Genomic DNA, 15,891 nt, shown 5'->3' on the forward strand with positions numbered 1-15,891 from the left:
TCCTTCACTGGATGTGTGCACATCTCTTTCGCCACTGAAGTGAACAGAGAAGCCTGTTCATACAGGAGTTTCCAAGCACATGCTGTAAACCAAAGCACACAAGATTTGGATCTGGTGCAACTGAGCATCTCCCATTCAGTTCAACAAATCGGGTGCCCTTTAAGCATCTCATAACAAAACTTGAACAAAAATGTATCATAGTGGAGTCTGTCTTCTTTTAAAGGAACTATGGTCTGGTTCACATGCAACACTAAGCCAGGATTTGTCTCTTTACTCCTCACCCACAAGGTTTCCCCCATTTCCAGAAAAATGGGCAACAGCATCCCCATGTTTCTAGTGAACACAATCAGCAGTTGTGCCCCACTTTCACACCCAAACCATTTAAATCAGGAGACGACTGGATACTCATTTACTGCTTAGACAAAAGAGGGCCTTATGGGTGCAAATAAGATGAGGGGAAGACCAAGACAGGGGTGAAATGGGCAGTTGCACACACCCTTGGCCCACAAAGGCTTCAGGGACACTACTGATAATTTTTGTTTTTAAAAAATGGGAGAATGACGACAGTGGAGATGTGTGGCACTCCAGGGTCTCATGCAGTCTACCAACCCACAAACTTCTCATGCCTAATTTTCAGGGGTGTTGTGCACAAAACTTGGGTTTTTTCACCGCTCCCCCCCCCCCCCCCCCCCTGACTCTGCTAGGAGAAGGAATCCTGCTGAGTTTAGTCTCCGTGGTTTACATGAAACCTGGCTTACATCCAAACCATAGACTGTAGTAGAAAACCAACTCTAACCTATTTCATAACAAACCAATTTGCTTGCTTTGCTTGCTTGTTAACCAAGAATTTGTTTTAAACTGCAATTTTTGGTTCATACACAACAAGCTATTTGGTCATGCATAGTGGCAGTAAATATAGGCATTGACCAGCTGCACCAAAAGTGAGGAAACCCCAAAAGAGCAAAGCTTTGTTCAGGCTTGTTCCAGATCCTATGTGCAGGGCTGAAACTCAAGCTTAGTGTTCTGTCTGAACCAGGCCAGTTTTATGCAATAAGCAGAAGAATGTTATTCAAAATAGTGTGTCAGCTTAAAGAAAAAACCCATCCGTGAGGTCACTGCTAAGAAAGGCACTTTCACTGCTACTTGGTTGCCTTCAGGCAACTGAAAACATACATTTACTTTATTTGGATTATGTACAATTTTCAAAGTTATCCTTTAAAAAAACCTCTGTAAGATAGTGAAACTGGAGACCAGAGAATCAGACTTCATGTTGCAGTTTAATCAGATTTACTTAAAAGTAAATTCAGTGGTTCAGATGGAACTTACATCCCAAGTAAGTCTAAGACTGTAGAAGTCAAATGGTTATTAAGAAAATACAACTGCTTTAAACTGTAAAACAAGATTGTTATGTTAATGAATAACACAAAGCCAAATCGCAAAAGCTCAATGTTTCTGGGCAATTAAGTCCTGCTAATTCTACACTGGGTAACACTGATGTATCAAAGGTTAGAATCTCCAAAATAGTGCAGACTTTTTAAAAAGGCAGCCTTTATAGTAAGTCCATGTGGTTAAGCTTACCAGCTTTAAAAAAAACAACCTTCTTTGGAAGAAACAAAACAACACCAGTTACAGTTTAATTCAGATTTACAGGTATCAAAACACCAAGTGCTATTTAAACAGACAGTAATTGGCCAATCCTGGAAAAGAAAATCTCATTATGGCAAGAGAAGGCATCTTTACAAGAACTAGGCCACTTGGTTTCCCTGCAGGTACAATTTAGAAGATCCCAAACTCTTGGAATGTGCTGGTCACTACAAGAAAGTCGCTGCTAGGACAATTCCAAGGATTACAATCAAGACAGATACACAAATTATTATGAAGATCAATTTCTGCAGAGAGAAAAGCTGTAGATTAGCATATGTTCAAACAGATAATAGAGAGATGCAAGAAACGAACATGTGTGTAAGTAAGCAATTTCAGTGGAAATCAAGTCATGTAAAAACTAGAATCAAGGGACGGTAAACTCAAAGAAATGAAGGATCATCTTGTCCCCAGTATGTCTGTCCGATTTAGACATCCTCCTCTGGGTGTGGCAAACAAAATGGCCACTATGGAAAAGGCCTTTTCAGCAATGGCAGACTGCTTGGGGAATAACTTCACTCAAGAGGACTGTCTTCTGCTCACTACTGTTAGATGACAGCTATACGGACAAATAGCTTGATCTAGTGTAAATCAATTTCTTATACAAGAGAGGGATTTTGAGAAGTGACACATGTAGTTCTCAGCCACTGCATGGCAAGGTTTCTTAAAGTGAAAAGAATTATCGTTCGTTCCCCTAAACATATAACAGTTTTAGCAAAAAAAAAGTTTATTCCTTCCAATGGGAATTATATAAAAACCAAGAGAAAAATATGAATTCTGATATTAATCCAAAATCTCCCTTTGTACCATCTTCCTGTATACTAATGAAGAATTCTGCATCAAACACAAAGCTTGAATATTTCTACATTGATACAAAAACTGGTCAAATCAAAAGTGATCTCATTGCAGTGAGCATCACTGGAATCACCTATCAAAAATGTAATGAAAGAGATGCCAGGTAAAATACGTTTAGCCACAAGGTGTCTCTGTTCTCAGAAGGTACAGAGCCTCCGTCTGCAAATGCATTTAAGGGCTTGTGTGGCTGTTGAATGCAACCCACTGGTTTGGCAACTGTGTTAATCACTGCAACACTGAATGGATCACAAATGGCAAAGCAAGTTAGTTGATTAGTACTTACTGTACAACAACAGAATGAGATGCGTGCTGAAGTTATCTGAGCATCACTGAATCCCAACAGACAAGCCAATGACTAGAGCAAGCACGGCAAAGAACACCACGACTACAATGAGAATTATCCACTTTTTCTGCCAAAGGAAAGCAAGGCAGGTGCTCTTTTGGGGTTTCCAAACCTTTTGAAGGTTGTTTTTGGGGAAAGGAGGGGGGGGGGGGGGGAGGACCTCCAAATGTTGCTGGAGAGCAACTCCCATCAACCCTTACCCATTGACTATGCTTGCTAGCAATGCTAGGATTTGCAATCCAACATTATCTGGAGGACCACACATTCCTCATTCCTATTTTAAAGAGATGAAGTACTAATTTTACTGCCTCATGCTGGAGGTTAGTACAGTGCTCAGCAAACTTTAGGCTACAATCTACTTATTGGTTTTCTAGAACAGAGAGGAGCCACAATCAAAGTCAAGGTGCAAAATAGTCTGCTCATTTACAAATTAATGACTCAGGAAATAGAGCTAGCTACCTACTGCACCTCAGAAACCACATGTTGGAAAGTAAAAATCTTTGAATTACTACAGATCAGGGATTCAAAGTTTAACATAGAAATCAAAAGGTCTTTCTTGTGGCTAAACAACTGAGATAACATACTGCAAGTAAGTATAAATAAGCATCTGAGGAAGTAGATTAAGGGCCTCAACAGACGGGCACAGCAGGGGCATGGCATCCGCACGCCGGCCACCTAGACGCCACCCCCACACTGCCCACCTAAGCAAATGGTGGGTGACGTCACACTGCATCTTCAGCACAGCGGTTACATGCGCTGCATCGAAGCAGCAGCAAAAAGGCACCACGCCGGTGGCTAGGGAACCCCTTCCACGGTGCAAAAAGGAGCCACTTTTTGTGGCTCTGTTTTGCGCCATGGAAAGGGCAGATTGGGCCCATGGCATGCAGTTGCCATGGCCACGATCTGGCAAGGAAAGAGGTGGCGTCCCGCCACCCCTTAGGGGCCATCTGTACAGCCCCCTGAGTCTATGAAAATTTAAGCTACAATTTATTTCTCATTTAGTCTCAAATGTGCTACAAGATCTCTTAACATACTGATATTCCAGTCTAACATAGCTAGACTTCTGTAAATAAGGAAGAAAATGTATGGGGCTCTGGTCAATGAAACCCCAATGTCCCATCCACGGAGTCTCCCCCAGTTTTGTACAAATCATGCCCTCATTTGTTGTTGTTAATTGCCTTTGAGTAAACCCTGACCCATGGCAACCCTATGTATGACAGACCTCCAAGTCATCCTATCCGCAACCGCCTTTCTCAGCTCCTGCAGATTCATTGCTGTGGCTTTTCTCATTGGGCTTTCCATGTGGAATGCAGTCTCCTTCTTGTCCTATTGCCCTCTACTTTACCAAGAACAGTATTATAGTCTTTTCTAGTGAGTCCTTTCTTCTCATGGTATGGCCAAAATGTGACAACATTAGTTTAGTCATCTTTGCTTCCAGGGAGAGTTTAGAGCTGATCTGCTTTAGGACAAATCTATTGGTCTTTTCAGTGGTTCATGGTATTCTCAGAACTCGTCTCCAACACATCTCAAATGAGTTGATTTTTTTCCTGTCAGCATTCTTCACTGTCCAGCTCTCAAAAGCATACACAAAAATGGGATGGCATGGCCAATTCTAATAAAACTTGTAACAAGTAGTGCATTTTGGTTGGCCAAGAAAGGTATCACTGATGAATTTTTGTTTGGATTAGCATTTAATTATATATCTTTACACTTCAGGATCCTGTCTAGTTCCTACATAGCTGCCCCTCCAAGTCATAGCAGTCTTCTGATTTCTCAACTCCAGTTTTCGCTTTGATTGATGATTGACCCTAAGTATGGAAAATCTTGGACTATTTCAATCTCTTCATTGTCTGTGTTAAAATTATGTAGATCATTTGTGGTCATAATTTTTTGTTCTCTTGATGTTCAGTTGTAAACCTGTCTTAGCACTTTCTGGCTTGATCTTCTTCAATGCCTTTATAGCCCTCTAAAAGTGATAGCTAAATTAGTTATCACAGAAGGGGTCTGGGTTTTCATCCCTCTTCCCCTGTAATTTGAGGACTGGCATTGAGTTACCACTTTTCTATCTCTGCGGCAGTAGAGAGAGTTGGGTTTGGGGTTTTGACTATGATAAAACAGGACCATGTTAAAATCCCTATTCAGTTAAGAGTTTCATTTTAATAGAAAACAACTGAAATGCTGCTGAATTAAACGGCCGTTGTGGCATATTCCTAGTTAGTTGGCATTCAAATCCATTCCTTTTAATGTTAAATGACATCATTGAGGGTACTTGCTGGGATACTACCTTTACCAAACAAGGGTATTACAGCTTATAGTCTGACCAAGCTAGAGGATGTCAGAAGAAGGCAATAATTTTGAAAATTCATTTGCCATGGTTAAAAAAGCAAAACAAAATCTTACTGACATTATACCAGCTCATTCGTGGGACTGTGCAAATGTGTTAGACCCAAACAGGAAATCTATCGCAAGGTGAAAATTAACAAACTAAACACACTGTTTAGAATAAGCCTTTCTGACTGTCAGGGTATCCTAGATTTCTGACCCACGTATGCCACCTTGTGGAATTACAGCTGACAGACTGATGAACAGTGCATGCCAATCCTAATGGGTGACTCTGGGAGGAAGTATTCTTGAAAAAGTGTGTGGAACTGGATTATCAGCACGTTCACAACACTTACAGAGGCATATTTGGGCAAGTTCACTACAGTCAGGATATATTTATCTCTGTGACCACAGCAACTCTCCAAGGGCCCATTCAGACATGCATATCCATCACTTGTTTTATCAGTCTCTGGATGACTAGCATATGAACAGATAACTGGACTCTTATTGAAGACTGTGTGTGCAACAAGTCTTCTGTGATGTTGGATCAGAGAAGAGTTCCTTCACATCTGTCAGTCATTACACTGCATCCATCCAGCAAACATGTGTGATGAAACCTACAGCATTTTATAGCAGAGAGGGGCAACCTGTGGCCCTCCAGAGGTTGTTGGTCCTCAGTGTCCATTGGCTCCCACCATAGGCTATGCTGGTTAAGGCTGATGGGAAGTACAGCCCAATAACATTTAGAGGGCCACACATTTCCTACAAGTCTTTTGAAGAGATGCAGATGCTATGTTAAAATCTTTGAAATATTTCAATAAAGATGTATTGTTTTTAATATTTTAAAGTGATATATAAATACCAGCTTGTCGTCATTGTCGTCATCATCATCATCATCAATGTCATCATTATATATCGATAAACATTTTGTTTAATGCATATTATATCCATTCCTGTGGACTACAGATAAGAACAGATTCTTTTATTAGTGAATATTTATGTATAAACAATTTAACACAGGAACAACAAAATAAAACATTTCAGAGCCAAAGAATGCATTTGCAAATAGTATTATTTTTATAAAACAATTATTATATTACTTTGAATAGTTGTTTTATGAAAAGTAATACTTTTACATGGCCTCTATTTGCAATTGCATTTTTTTAGATCTGATATGTGTTATTTTGCTGTTCCTAAGTTAAATTGTTTATACATGAATATTCTCTAATAAAAGGATTAATATGTTCTTATCTGTATTACTGATTAATCCCTTTATTAGAGAATATAAATATGTTTCCATACAAGATGAAGCCTCTGGGGCTGTTGATGGTGTACCAGACGAGGGGCTCCATAGCAAGGTTGAAAACAATTGCGCTAAGTGGGCAGTCCTGTTTCACTCTGCAACAGACTCAAGCTTCTTCAATCTCACCTTCCACAGCCCTAGCTGTGGTGCTATAGTTGTCATAAAGCTTGCAGAGTAGATCAAGGAGTGCTGAAGGCATGCTCAGTTCAGTCAGTGTTTATAAGATTTGCAGCACAGAACCAAATGTTTTGCTGATATCAAGCCAGGCTACAGCTCATTCTCATCTGGAGCAACAGACAGTATCACGAACTGTTTGTAGTATGAAATTATGTTTGTAGCAGCCCTTGCATAACATGAAGCCCTTTTGTTGAGGGCTGACAATATGGCCAGTGATGGCCCAGTCTATGACTCTAGCAATAATGCAGTTTCCATAAATCTTGTAGATGGTACTACAGAGAGAGATAGGGTACCAGTTATTAAGATCCACAGGTTCATCCTTCTTATGGATGAGGATGACCATGTGTTTTTTTCCCCTAGGAGGTTGGCTTATGACTTTTAAGTCACAAACAGGTGATTATTAATAGATCCAAACAATTGCATACCACAAAGAGAAAAGATAGTATTTCCAAGTTTATCATGATTCTCTCTCTTACAGAAACTGACTTCTCATACTGGCGGTAGCCCAAGATGTGCCCAGTGTAAATGTCTTGGGACCATCTAATGGTATCTGAACCATTAGCTTCCACATGCATTTTACACAGTGCTTTCCCACACCACAGACTCTCAGCACAGACTCGTCTGCTGGGTCCCAGGCACCCAGGGTTCCAACAAGTACTGCATGGATGGAGACCTTGTATCTCCTCTGTCACGGTACATCAGCCAGAGGGGCTTATTTCTAGTAATTTCACATTCTCTAGCTTCCCTCATGGCAGGCTTCCTGTTCTCAAAAGGGATCTTCATGTCCACAATCGCTGTCTTCTTGCAGTCTTCCTCTGTGATGACTGTGTCTTTCCCAGGCACATTAGAAAAATGGCACCCATGGAGGCTGGAATAGTTTTGACCAGTCAGTTCATCATTACATCATGAGGATACTTCCAGGCTGTCAAGTGTGGGGGACAGTTACAGAGCATACATGCATGCATGCATGTTTTATAATTTATGAATTTTATGAAATTTTAGCAGTAACTAATTGTACTTTATATTTTGGTCTATGACCATAAATTGTTGATGATGATGATGAGAGCATGTGTGCAAGTGTCTTGTTTGGATAGCCACAGTGATAGCAACACTTGTCATGGATGCCAGAATTAACAGCACTGTTAAGAGATATGACATTCAGACAGGCTTGATGAACAAATCGCCAATCAGTGAGTACAGTCTCCATGTGGTATGAAGAGATTTCTTGACTCCCTTCGCAATATTACCTCAAGGAGCTTGCCCTGATCCAGTTTACTCAAGAGCGCAGTGGTATATTTCTCCCTTATAAGTTCTTTCAAGGAAATTGCTAACAAGTGTCTTGATTTATGAGAGAAGGTGTGTATCAGTGGAGGGTTCCATTTGGTGGCAATGAGCTGTGGACCCTCTCAGGGACCCAAACCCATTGACAACTGATTAGTTTATTGAGACGGATTGTGTTCTGAATACAGATAAAGAGGGAAGAGAAATCACCACCACTGCATCCAAATTCTTTTTCCAGTGAACCAGAGAGACAGGTTGCCAGGTAACTGTCAGATACCACTCTGGCTATATGCTTTTGGACTACTTCCTTAAGAGAACCTAGAGCAACAGATTTTATAGTCCTGCCAGGACAAGTAAGGAGGCAGAATGCATGAATGACAATTGCAGCATCCCCTGAGTCCCCCAGGTTAAGTCTTCTATTCCTCCAAGCCGCTGAGCAATGTGCAAGATGTCATTAGTGGCATGTTTAGGATGATTAAACCACTTCTTAAGAAAAGCAATGATTACTCAATCAACTCTGTTAAGCACTGTTTTCTGTACTAACAATCCCTGAAGAGTAAAGTTGATCACTGGAAAGAGGAAAGTCCTAAGCGTGTCAATCCTTTGCCACAGGGCTAAGAGTGATGTATCTATTTTCTTAGCATCTCTTGCAATAGCATAGAGAGTGGTTTCAGGGGTCTGGCAACTTCAGAGACCTGTTAAAGTGCCTAGATGTTGGTAGGTATCTCCTTTGAGGTGGATCATGGGTTTCCCTTGGACAGTGAAGACAGTGGATCTTTTAAGTTCCCAATAACATGAAGCACTGTACACTTTTTGGCACTAAGCAGCATGTGCAATCACATCTAACATGTGCTGGGACTCTTTAGCTTATCAGTTACTGATTATGGATACTACAATTGATCTTAGCTGAAAGCCCATGAAGCAATGTTGCCATCTCAGAATAAGCCCCACTGAACACAATCAGATTTTCTTTTAAGAAATTGTGTCCATTTCAGTAGCTGTAAGTTCAGGACATTTTATAACATGTAAAAGTTTAAAAAATGTCTATCAATATTAAGTTAGATCCAATGAAAACTAGCTTTGTTCACAAACAGGAAAACTTACCCTGCGAGCTTTGCTTTGATATTTCACAGCTTTTTTGGTCTCCTCTTTTGCATGTTCTACATAATCAACTGCATTCATCACATTTTTCTCTATGCTGTTCACCATTTCACCCTTAAAAAATTGAAAATGAAGAATGAACAACGTAAGTAGAATTAACACTTCTGCTGAGATTTTTCAGAATATGGATAAATAGATAAAATTTTAAATAATTTTGAATAAGCAATGTGCAAAGACAACAAATTGTTATGATGGCACTTGCATTTTAAAGAAAAATGGAGGTTTTGTGGTACATTTGTTTATTTTAAATCAATTTTTAACCAAAGACACAGGGAAATCACATCTGCAGGCAGGGAAAATACTGAAAATAGGAAGCATAACTACAAAATGGAGACATTTTTCAAACTGCTTGCTTATGATTGGCATTCTAACAGGGGTGGGTCCACAATGCTGTCTTATCTATTATCCATCTAGCCAAGCTTAGGCCTTATCCACACTGTTTTATCCAGAATTTTATCTGTTAATGGGCTTTGAATCAGCAGCTACGTATAAAGAGGAGAAAAAGCCATCTTATAACTTACAAATTAAAATTACTTTCTCTCTCTCTCTCGTGTATATCAGTTGGGGGTCTCTAACAAAATTATGCTATTAAGGCTCTCTGCTGTGCTGTATCAGAACTATCTGTATTGAAAACCCACTTGTCTATCTCTATCTTTCTTATGTGCATCATGCTCATTAGCATGCGTATGTGTGCAATACTTGGATTTTCTCTCTGGTTTAAATTATCACGGGCTAACTCTGCCAGTTGAGTGTTACAGGCCAAGCTGGCCGCATCAGATATCCTTGGCTGAAAAGTTGGTTTTTGAATGCATCCTACTAGAATGCCAGCATACAACACTACAGCAGAATGAATGAACCGACTTGGGAATGGTATGGGAAAGATTATAATGTTGCAGGAGTGTTACCTGTGTAGTTCTGTCCATCAGCAGACATTATGAACAGCAATAAACAGCAGAGTGTTACAATTTGTTCATTCCTGCAGTTTCAAAAGCACCCAAAAGGAATATACGTAATGTGTAAGCTCAAAGCCCACCCAAAATGGCCTGTTATATGGAGATTCAGAGCTAACTTCTTATTGAAAACACTATGCAAAATATTCAGTTACTCTTAAGCAGGTAATTTAGGCTCTACAAAAAGACACCTGCATATAATTGTATACGTAACTTTAAAGCAAAGCAAAACAAAACAACTGAAATTAAGCAAAGGCAGGAAACTCAATCTGCTTTGAATGTTTTGTTGACTGCTTTCCATATTATTTGCACCATGTCTATAAATGTGCTGTTGTTAAAAGCTCAATTGAAAAATACAATGCATTTAGAAAACGTTTTGTTCAAAATTATTTTCTTCTTACCTACTTCATTTCTTATAAAATGAAAGAAAAATGAGCCCACAAAACAGAAAAGGCATCATTTTGCACAAGATTAAACACTACACTTGCTTTACTTTCCAGGCTTTGGTATGGTGAATGCTAGTCCCTGTTAGATACACTCTTTTGGAACTCTTCTCACATACTGTCTTACAACAGAGATTAATGCTCTGTTAACACTCAAATTAACAGATTTGCAGGGTTGTGGATTTTAGTAGGACCTGTGGGAAGTGAGGTAAACAAAACAGCCTTAATAAGTAGATTCCCTCGGCTCTTTCTTGGGCAGTATGTTGTCTAAGGAGGAATCGAGAAAGTAACTCAGAGGAGATCAGGTGTGCCCTCTCCTCTTCCCATGCTGGTGAGCCAACTGCAATGGTTGCATTCATAAATAACAGAGAGAATCACTGAATGGGTTGGAGGGCTTGCAAACCATCTAATCTAAACCCTTGCTTGATGCATGAAATCAAGTGCTAGCACATTCCCACCAGATGGCTGTGCAGTCCCAATTTCAAGACTTCAAGCAATGGTAAAATGACCACCTCCATCCTGCTTAGGTATGTAAATTTGCATCTCACTAGGTTACATTGTGGCAACAAATGAATGAACATGGTTCCACAGCAACTAAATTAGAATCCTCTGGAGCTATCTCTTTGATGGAAACCAGAGATGTGCCACTTTTTCAGCACCTGTCTATTGAGGTCTAGACACAATGTATTTGTTAGATTTTATGGTGCTGTAAAATTCTCCTATGAGTTTTACCTTGAGAAGTGAGGATTACTCGGAAGAGAAGCCTGGATGTTTGCAGTTATAATTTACATATTTTAGCTCAAGTAATAGATTGCCTTTCATTTCCAGGAATCATGCTACAGGTAACATATGTGTCTTTGTTTAACTCTTCAGTGTTCTTATTGTGCAACTGGGACATATTGATCCAGCAGATTGGAGCATCATCCCAAAGTGACAAAAACGTTGATCCAACATTTAGCACAATTTGTTGCAACAGTTTACACAATCTTGGCAATCAAAAACGCTAGAAAGTCTCATTTTTGGTTTATATCACTTACAGTTTGTATAGTGGTGTCAAGTGTTGAAAGCACACCACATATTATCTAGTTGCAATCCTTACTGCAAACCTATAATGCAAGGTGATATTTTTATAGCTCATAAAATACAATGAAGGGATTGAGGCTAAGGACTGAAACTAAGAGAAAGAAGCTTGCCAAAGGCCACTAAGGCAGAATGAGATTCAAAGCAGGAATTTCAGATCCACACTTAGCCACTAAGTTAGAAGTTTCTTAACAATCTTGAAGTAATGATTACTCAAGCATGGTTCCAACTATAAATAAAATAAAATATTGTTCTAGAGCCACATACCTGAATCTCAACAAGCATTGCCATGTCCATGAACATTTCATGAAGCTCCTGTATACTGGATTCCAGTTTTATAATATCTTTATGACGTGATTCAATTTCATCAAGAGCTTCTCTAGTAATTTTGGTGTCCAAAATGATCTTGGGGGAATAAGAGGGAACATTCACTAAATCAATGTGTGCATTTTTTTTAAAGAATTAATGCACATACAAACATTTGAAAATTTAGATTCTAAGCCTGCAGGCAGGGAGGGGTGGTATTTTTAATTATACTTCTTGTATTGTACAGTGTCTTGTTTTCTTTCAGGCATTAAGAAACATACATATAACAGCAGTGAAAGTAAGTCCACAATACATACATCGGAAGTGAAAATAGAAAGATTGCCGCTTTCCAGCATATCTTCCAGTTCTTCATCAGTTGTGGTTTTTCCAGCTAGTAAGAAACAGACATTTATTTATTATATGGGGCATAATAACAGATTCAGTTGAAATGTTAAAGTTGCAAAGAGATGTCTCTTCCCATAAATAAATCACAGGATGGAGAAATTACTCATCTTAAACTACTTTACTAAAAGAGCAGCACACATATCCCTAGCAATTAAATGGGACTGGGAAAATTTGGGGGAAACTGACTATTATTATTGTTCCATATCTATATGTCGCTTTCCTTAAATACTCAAAAGGTGTCATATACACAGTTTCAGTAATCCTTGCAACTCCAGAACATAGGTCTGAAATATCCCCACATTGAAGATTGGTGGCTAAGGCTAGGAATAGCAGTTTGACCTAGGAAAGTTGCTATTTGTTGTGGCATCTGATGTGGAGTATTTCCATGCCTAATAATCCATTGTCTGTTTTAAAATTATTGGGGGTGGGAGAAGAAAAAAGCACCCAGGACAATATTTAAAAGCAAAGACAACTTAAACATATTTACACAGTATAAATTTGTTGTCATCTTGTATAGCAAACAACCACCACCACCACCACATGACTATATAACACCAATACTAAAGTCACTCCACTGGCCGCCTATTAGTTTTCGGTCACAGTACAAGGTGTTGGTTATCACCTTTAAAGCCCTACATGGCTTGGGCCCAACTTATCTAAGGGATCGCCTACTTCCATATAATCTGCCCTGTACACTCAGGTCCTCTGGGAAGAATTTATTGCAACCTATAAAAACCAGACTGACTGCAACTTCCCAGAGGACCTTTTCTGCAACCGCTCCCAGTCTATGGAATCACCTGCCGGACAAGATCCGTCAAATTACCAACCTAGACAGCTTCAAGAAAGCTGTCAAGACAGATCTCTTCCGGCAGACCTTCGCAGAATAAATTACTCGGCCATGTGGTGATTCCCCCACGTATATGTGATGACTCTGCCCGCTGTTATTGGTTTTTAATAGTTATGTAATTTTAATCTTATATTGTTTAATCTCTTTTTAAGGGAGGATACTTTGTATATTTTAATTGTTGTAAGCCGCATTGATTGTTCTAACAAAAAGCGAGGTATAAATAAAAGTTTTATTTATTTATTATGATCTCACTTACTTATTTCTAACTGACGCCGTATCTGATCCTTGGTCCGTTCTCGAAAAACAGTCTGGGTTGTATTATATGTTGTCATAACTTCCACAAACTTCCGGGTCAACACAGAATACTGGGAGTAAACATAAATGCATTTTCCATAATTACCTGTAGAATGATCTTTTACAAGGGAGTGGCGGAGATTCTCCAGCCCATAGGCCTCATCTGGCCTGCTGAGGCCACCTTTCCAACCCTCCAACCCCCTGCAGCTGGTGTTTCTGGATGCTCTCCTCCTCCTCCTGTATTCCTGCATGATGAAGGGGGAGAAGCAGCCAGTGATGTCAGGGAGTGTGCCCATGTTCCCTGGCATCATAAACACCATCATCATCATCACCACCACCACCAGGTTTACTGAGAATGGGAGATTCCATACCTCCCTAAGTATGGTTTTTCACCTACTTTACATAGGCCTGTTACAGACTGCCAAAATAAAGCTGCTTCGGATCTCTTTGGAGGTATGCTATTTAAGTGATGCATGCACCCTAAGAATCTGGAAGCTGCACCAAAGCTGCACTCCAGTGCTTAGGAATGGAGTGTGGCTTTGGCGCGACCTCTGGACTCTTAGGACCCATGCATCATTTAAATAGCATACCTCCAAAAAGACCCCAAGCAGCTTTATTTTGGCAGTCTGTAACAGGCCATAGTTAAAGTGTTTCTGAGTGTTAATATAGCATGCTTGTGAATGACTCCTTATTGAGAAGAAAGACATTTATCCTCTGTATCTGCTACACACACTTGTGAGGCACAGGCACCTCAAGACTCTATGCTTTGCAATGTGCATTGTGTGTATGTTTATGGAGGAGTGAGCTATAAATGGATTTGAGCAGTACCAGCTGAGCCTACATATTCAGAAGCAATGTATCTTTAAAATCCAGGTACTGGGGAAAATGAAGGAAGGACAATAACTTAACTTGCTTGTGGGCTTTCCAGAAACATCTGGCTAGTTGCAATGGGTAAAAAGAAGGGTAAATCAGACAGATCCTTAATCTGATCCAACAGAGCTCTTCCTACATAAGTTTTTCCATTTGAAAAGTACCCCACAGTATACAGTTGGTTCTCCATTTGCATGGATGATCTGTTCCAGAACACACCCCCCATGCGATAATGGAAGCTCACACGTTATTCAAGCCTCAGAAATGACAGAAGTTGCCCCCTGCTCATAATCGAGTTCGCGGATCTCAGATCTGTGAGTCAGGAGGGGCGACTGTATAGTGATCCATGAGGCTCTGCTTCCTTAGTCTGCCTCTGTAAGGCAAACTGAGATTATAGAGTATCAGGCTAATGGTCTTTAAGACATTTTAGGCATTCCAGAAGTATGGCAGACGAGGAAGCACAAGTAACTTTGAATTTCCTCTTCCAAGGTTTCTCAACTGAAAGGAAATATGCATGCTCTCAGGCACAATGTACAACTCAGCCTTTCAGATGAGATCCAGAAAAATGGTGTTAGTGCCAATCTGCCATGTTTCTTCTCTTGCTTCTGCTCTTGAAAGTCTGAAATGCCTCCCTCTACATTTCACAACATGTGTTTGTCTCAGGAATCAAGTTGGCCAATGTTCAGTTACAAATATGTTTGCTGGCTGTACCATACCTGTGATTTTCGTATTCTGACATCTGCTGATATACGATTAGCATTTCCATCCCGAGCTAAACTTTGTTCTATGGCTATGAAACAGACAAAAAGCATTTCATAACATAGATGTGGCACAGAGTTGGTACCTCTTTCTGCTTACTATAAAATATTTGCATTTCTTTTTTAAAAATGCTTGTTACAGAATAAAACATATAGCCAGGATTAAGTCCTATTAACCAAGAGTGAAATTATTGGAGTGCTTATTCTTATATAACTAGAATGGCACCATGCATATAAAAGAGGGAGGTTCCAATTGGTTTAGGAGAACCCCAAATTTTGCAGAAGGGTGTGTGTGTATGTGAATTATTTACATACCATGGAAAACCAAAAGGGAGGAAAGATGAAGCAACTCACTGGAGATTAAGCATGCATAGTGGGCAAAGAATGCTGATTTGGGTAAGCAGGATGGAAAACTCACTGGGTTGGGAAAGGACTAAAGTAACCTGGAATAGGCAATGGCTGGCATTCTGAATAGGAATTCTGTTTTGCAACACAATGTTCCAATTGTACTTTAAAATAATCCAGGTCAAAGGAGTAGTTTTAGCAAGACATCACTAACCAGTGAGCCCCATCTTATGTAGATGTTCGTGGATGTAATTAACATTGAATTTGGAAGATGCCAGCCTACAATGTACGGCTATTTCTGCTTTTTGAATATTTTTTCTTATGAATAATTTATTTCAGTGGGATGAGGACAGAAGAAGGCAGAGAGCTTTTACTAGAGACAATCTTTGTTACATAAATGAAAGCCTGAACTTGTATGAGTCCCCTCTGCTAGATGCAAACCTCTATCACAGGGGTAGGCAACCTTTTTGAGCTGGGGGCCGGGTTGCTGTCCCTCAGACAACTGGGGGG

At 39.8% G+C, this 15,891-nt stretch overlaps 1 protein-coding gene across 2 annotated transcripts in view; it reads right to left on the reverse strand.

Annotated features, from left to right (window-relative positions):
- Nucleotides 1-1,258: 1,258 nt before the first annotated feature.
- STX2 (syntaxin 2) overlaps nt 1,259-15,891 on the reverse strand; it is a 29,466-nt gene continuing 14,833 nt past the window's right edge. Inside the window, exons 5-10 of one of the 2 annotated variants that reach the window (XM_042441931.1) lie at nt 14,995-15,068; nt 13,371-13,479; nt 12,180-12,253; nt 11,824-11,961; nt 9,027-9,137; nt 1,259-1,889 (exon numbers count right to left, since the gene is read on the reverse strand). In XM_042441931.1, coding sequence (XP_042297865.1) covers nt 1,812-1,889; nt 9,027-9,137; nt 11,824-11,961; nt 12,180-12,253; nt 13,371-13,479; nt 14,995-15,068 — 584 coding nt within the window. In that variant the 3' untranslated portion in view covers nt 1,259-1,811. Of the gene's footprint in view, nt 2,907-9,026; nt 9,138-11,823; nt 11,962-12,179; nt 12,254-13,370; nt 13,480-14,994; nt 15,069-15,891 lie in introns of both variants that reach the window. The other variant, XM_042441930.1, reaches the window with a different exon arrangement.

The sequence above is a fragment of the Sceloporus undulatus genome, chromosome 10, assembly GCF_019175285.1.
Source record: "Sceloporus undulatus isolate JIND9_A2432 ecotype Alabama chromosome 10, SceUnd_v1.1, whole genome shotgun sequence".
In the NCBI taxonomy this organism is placed as follows: Eukaryota; Metazoa; Chordata; class Lepidosauria; order Squamata; family Phrynosomatidae; genus Sceloporus; species Sceloporus undulatus.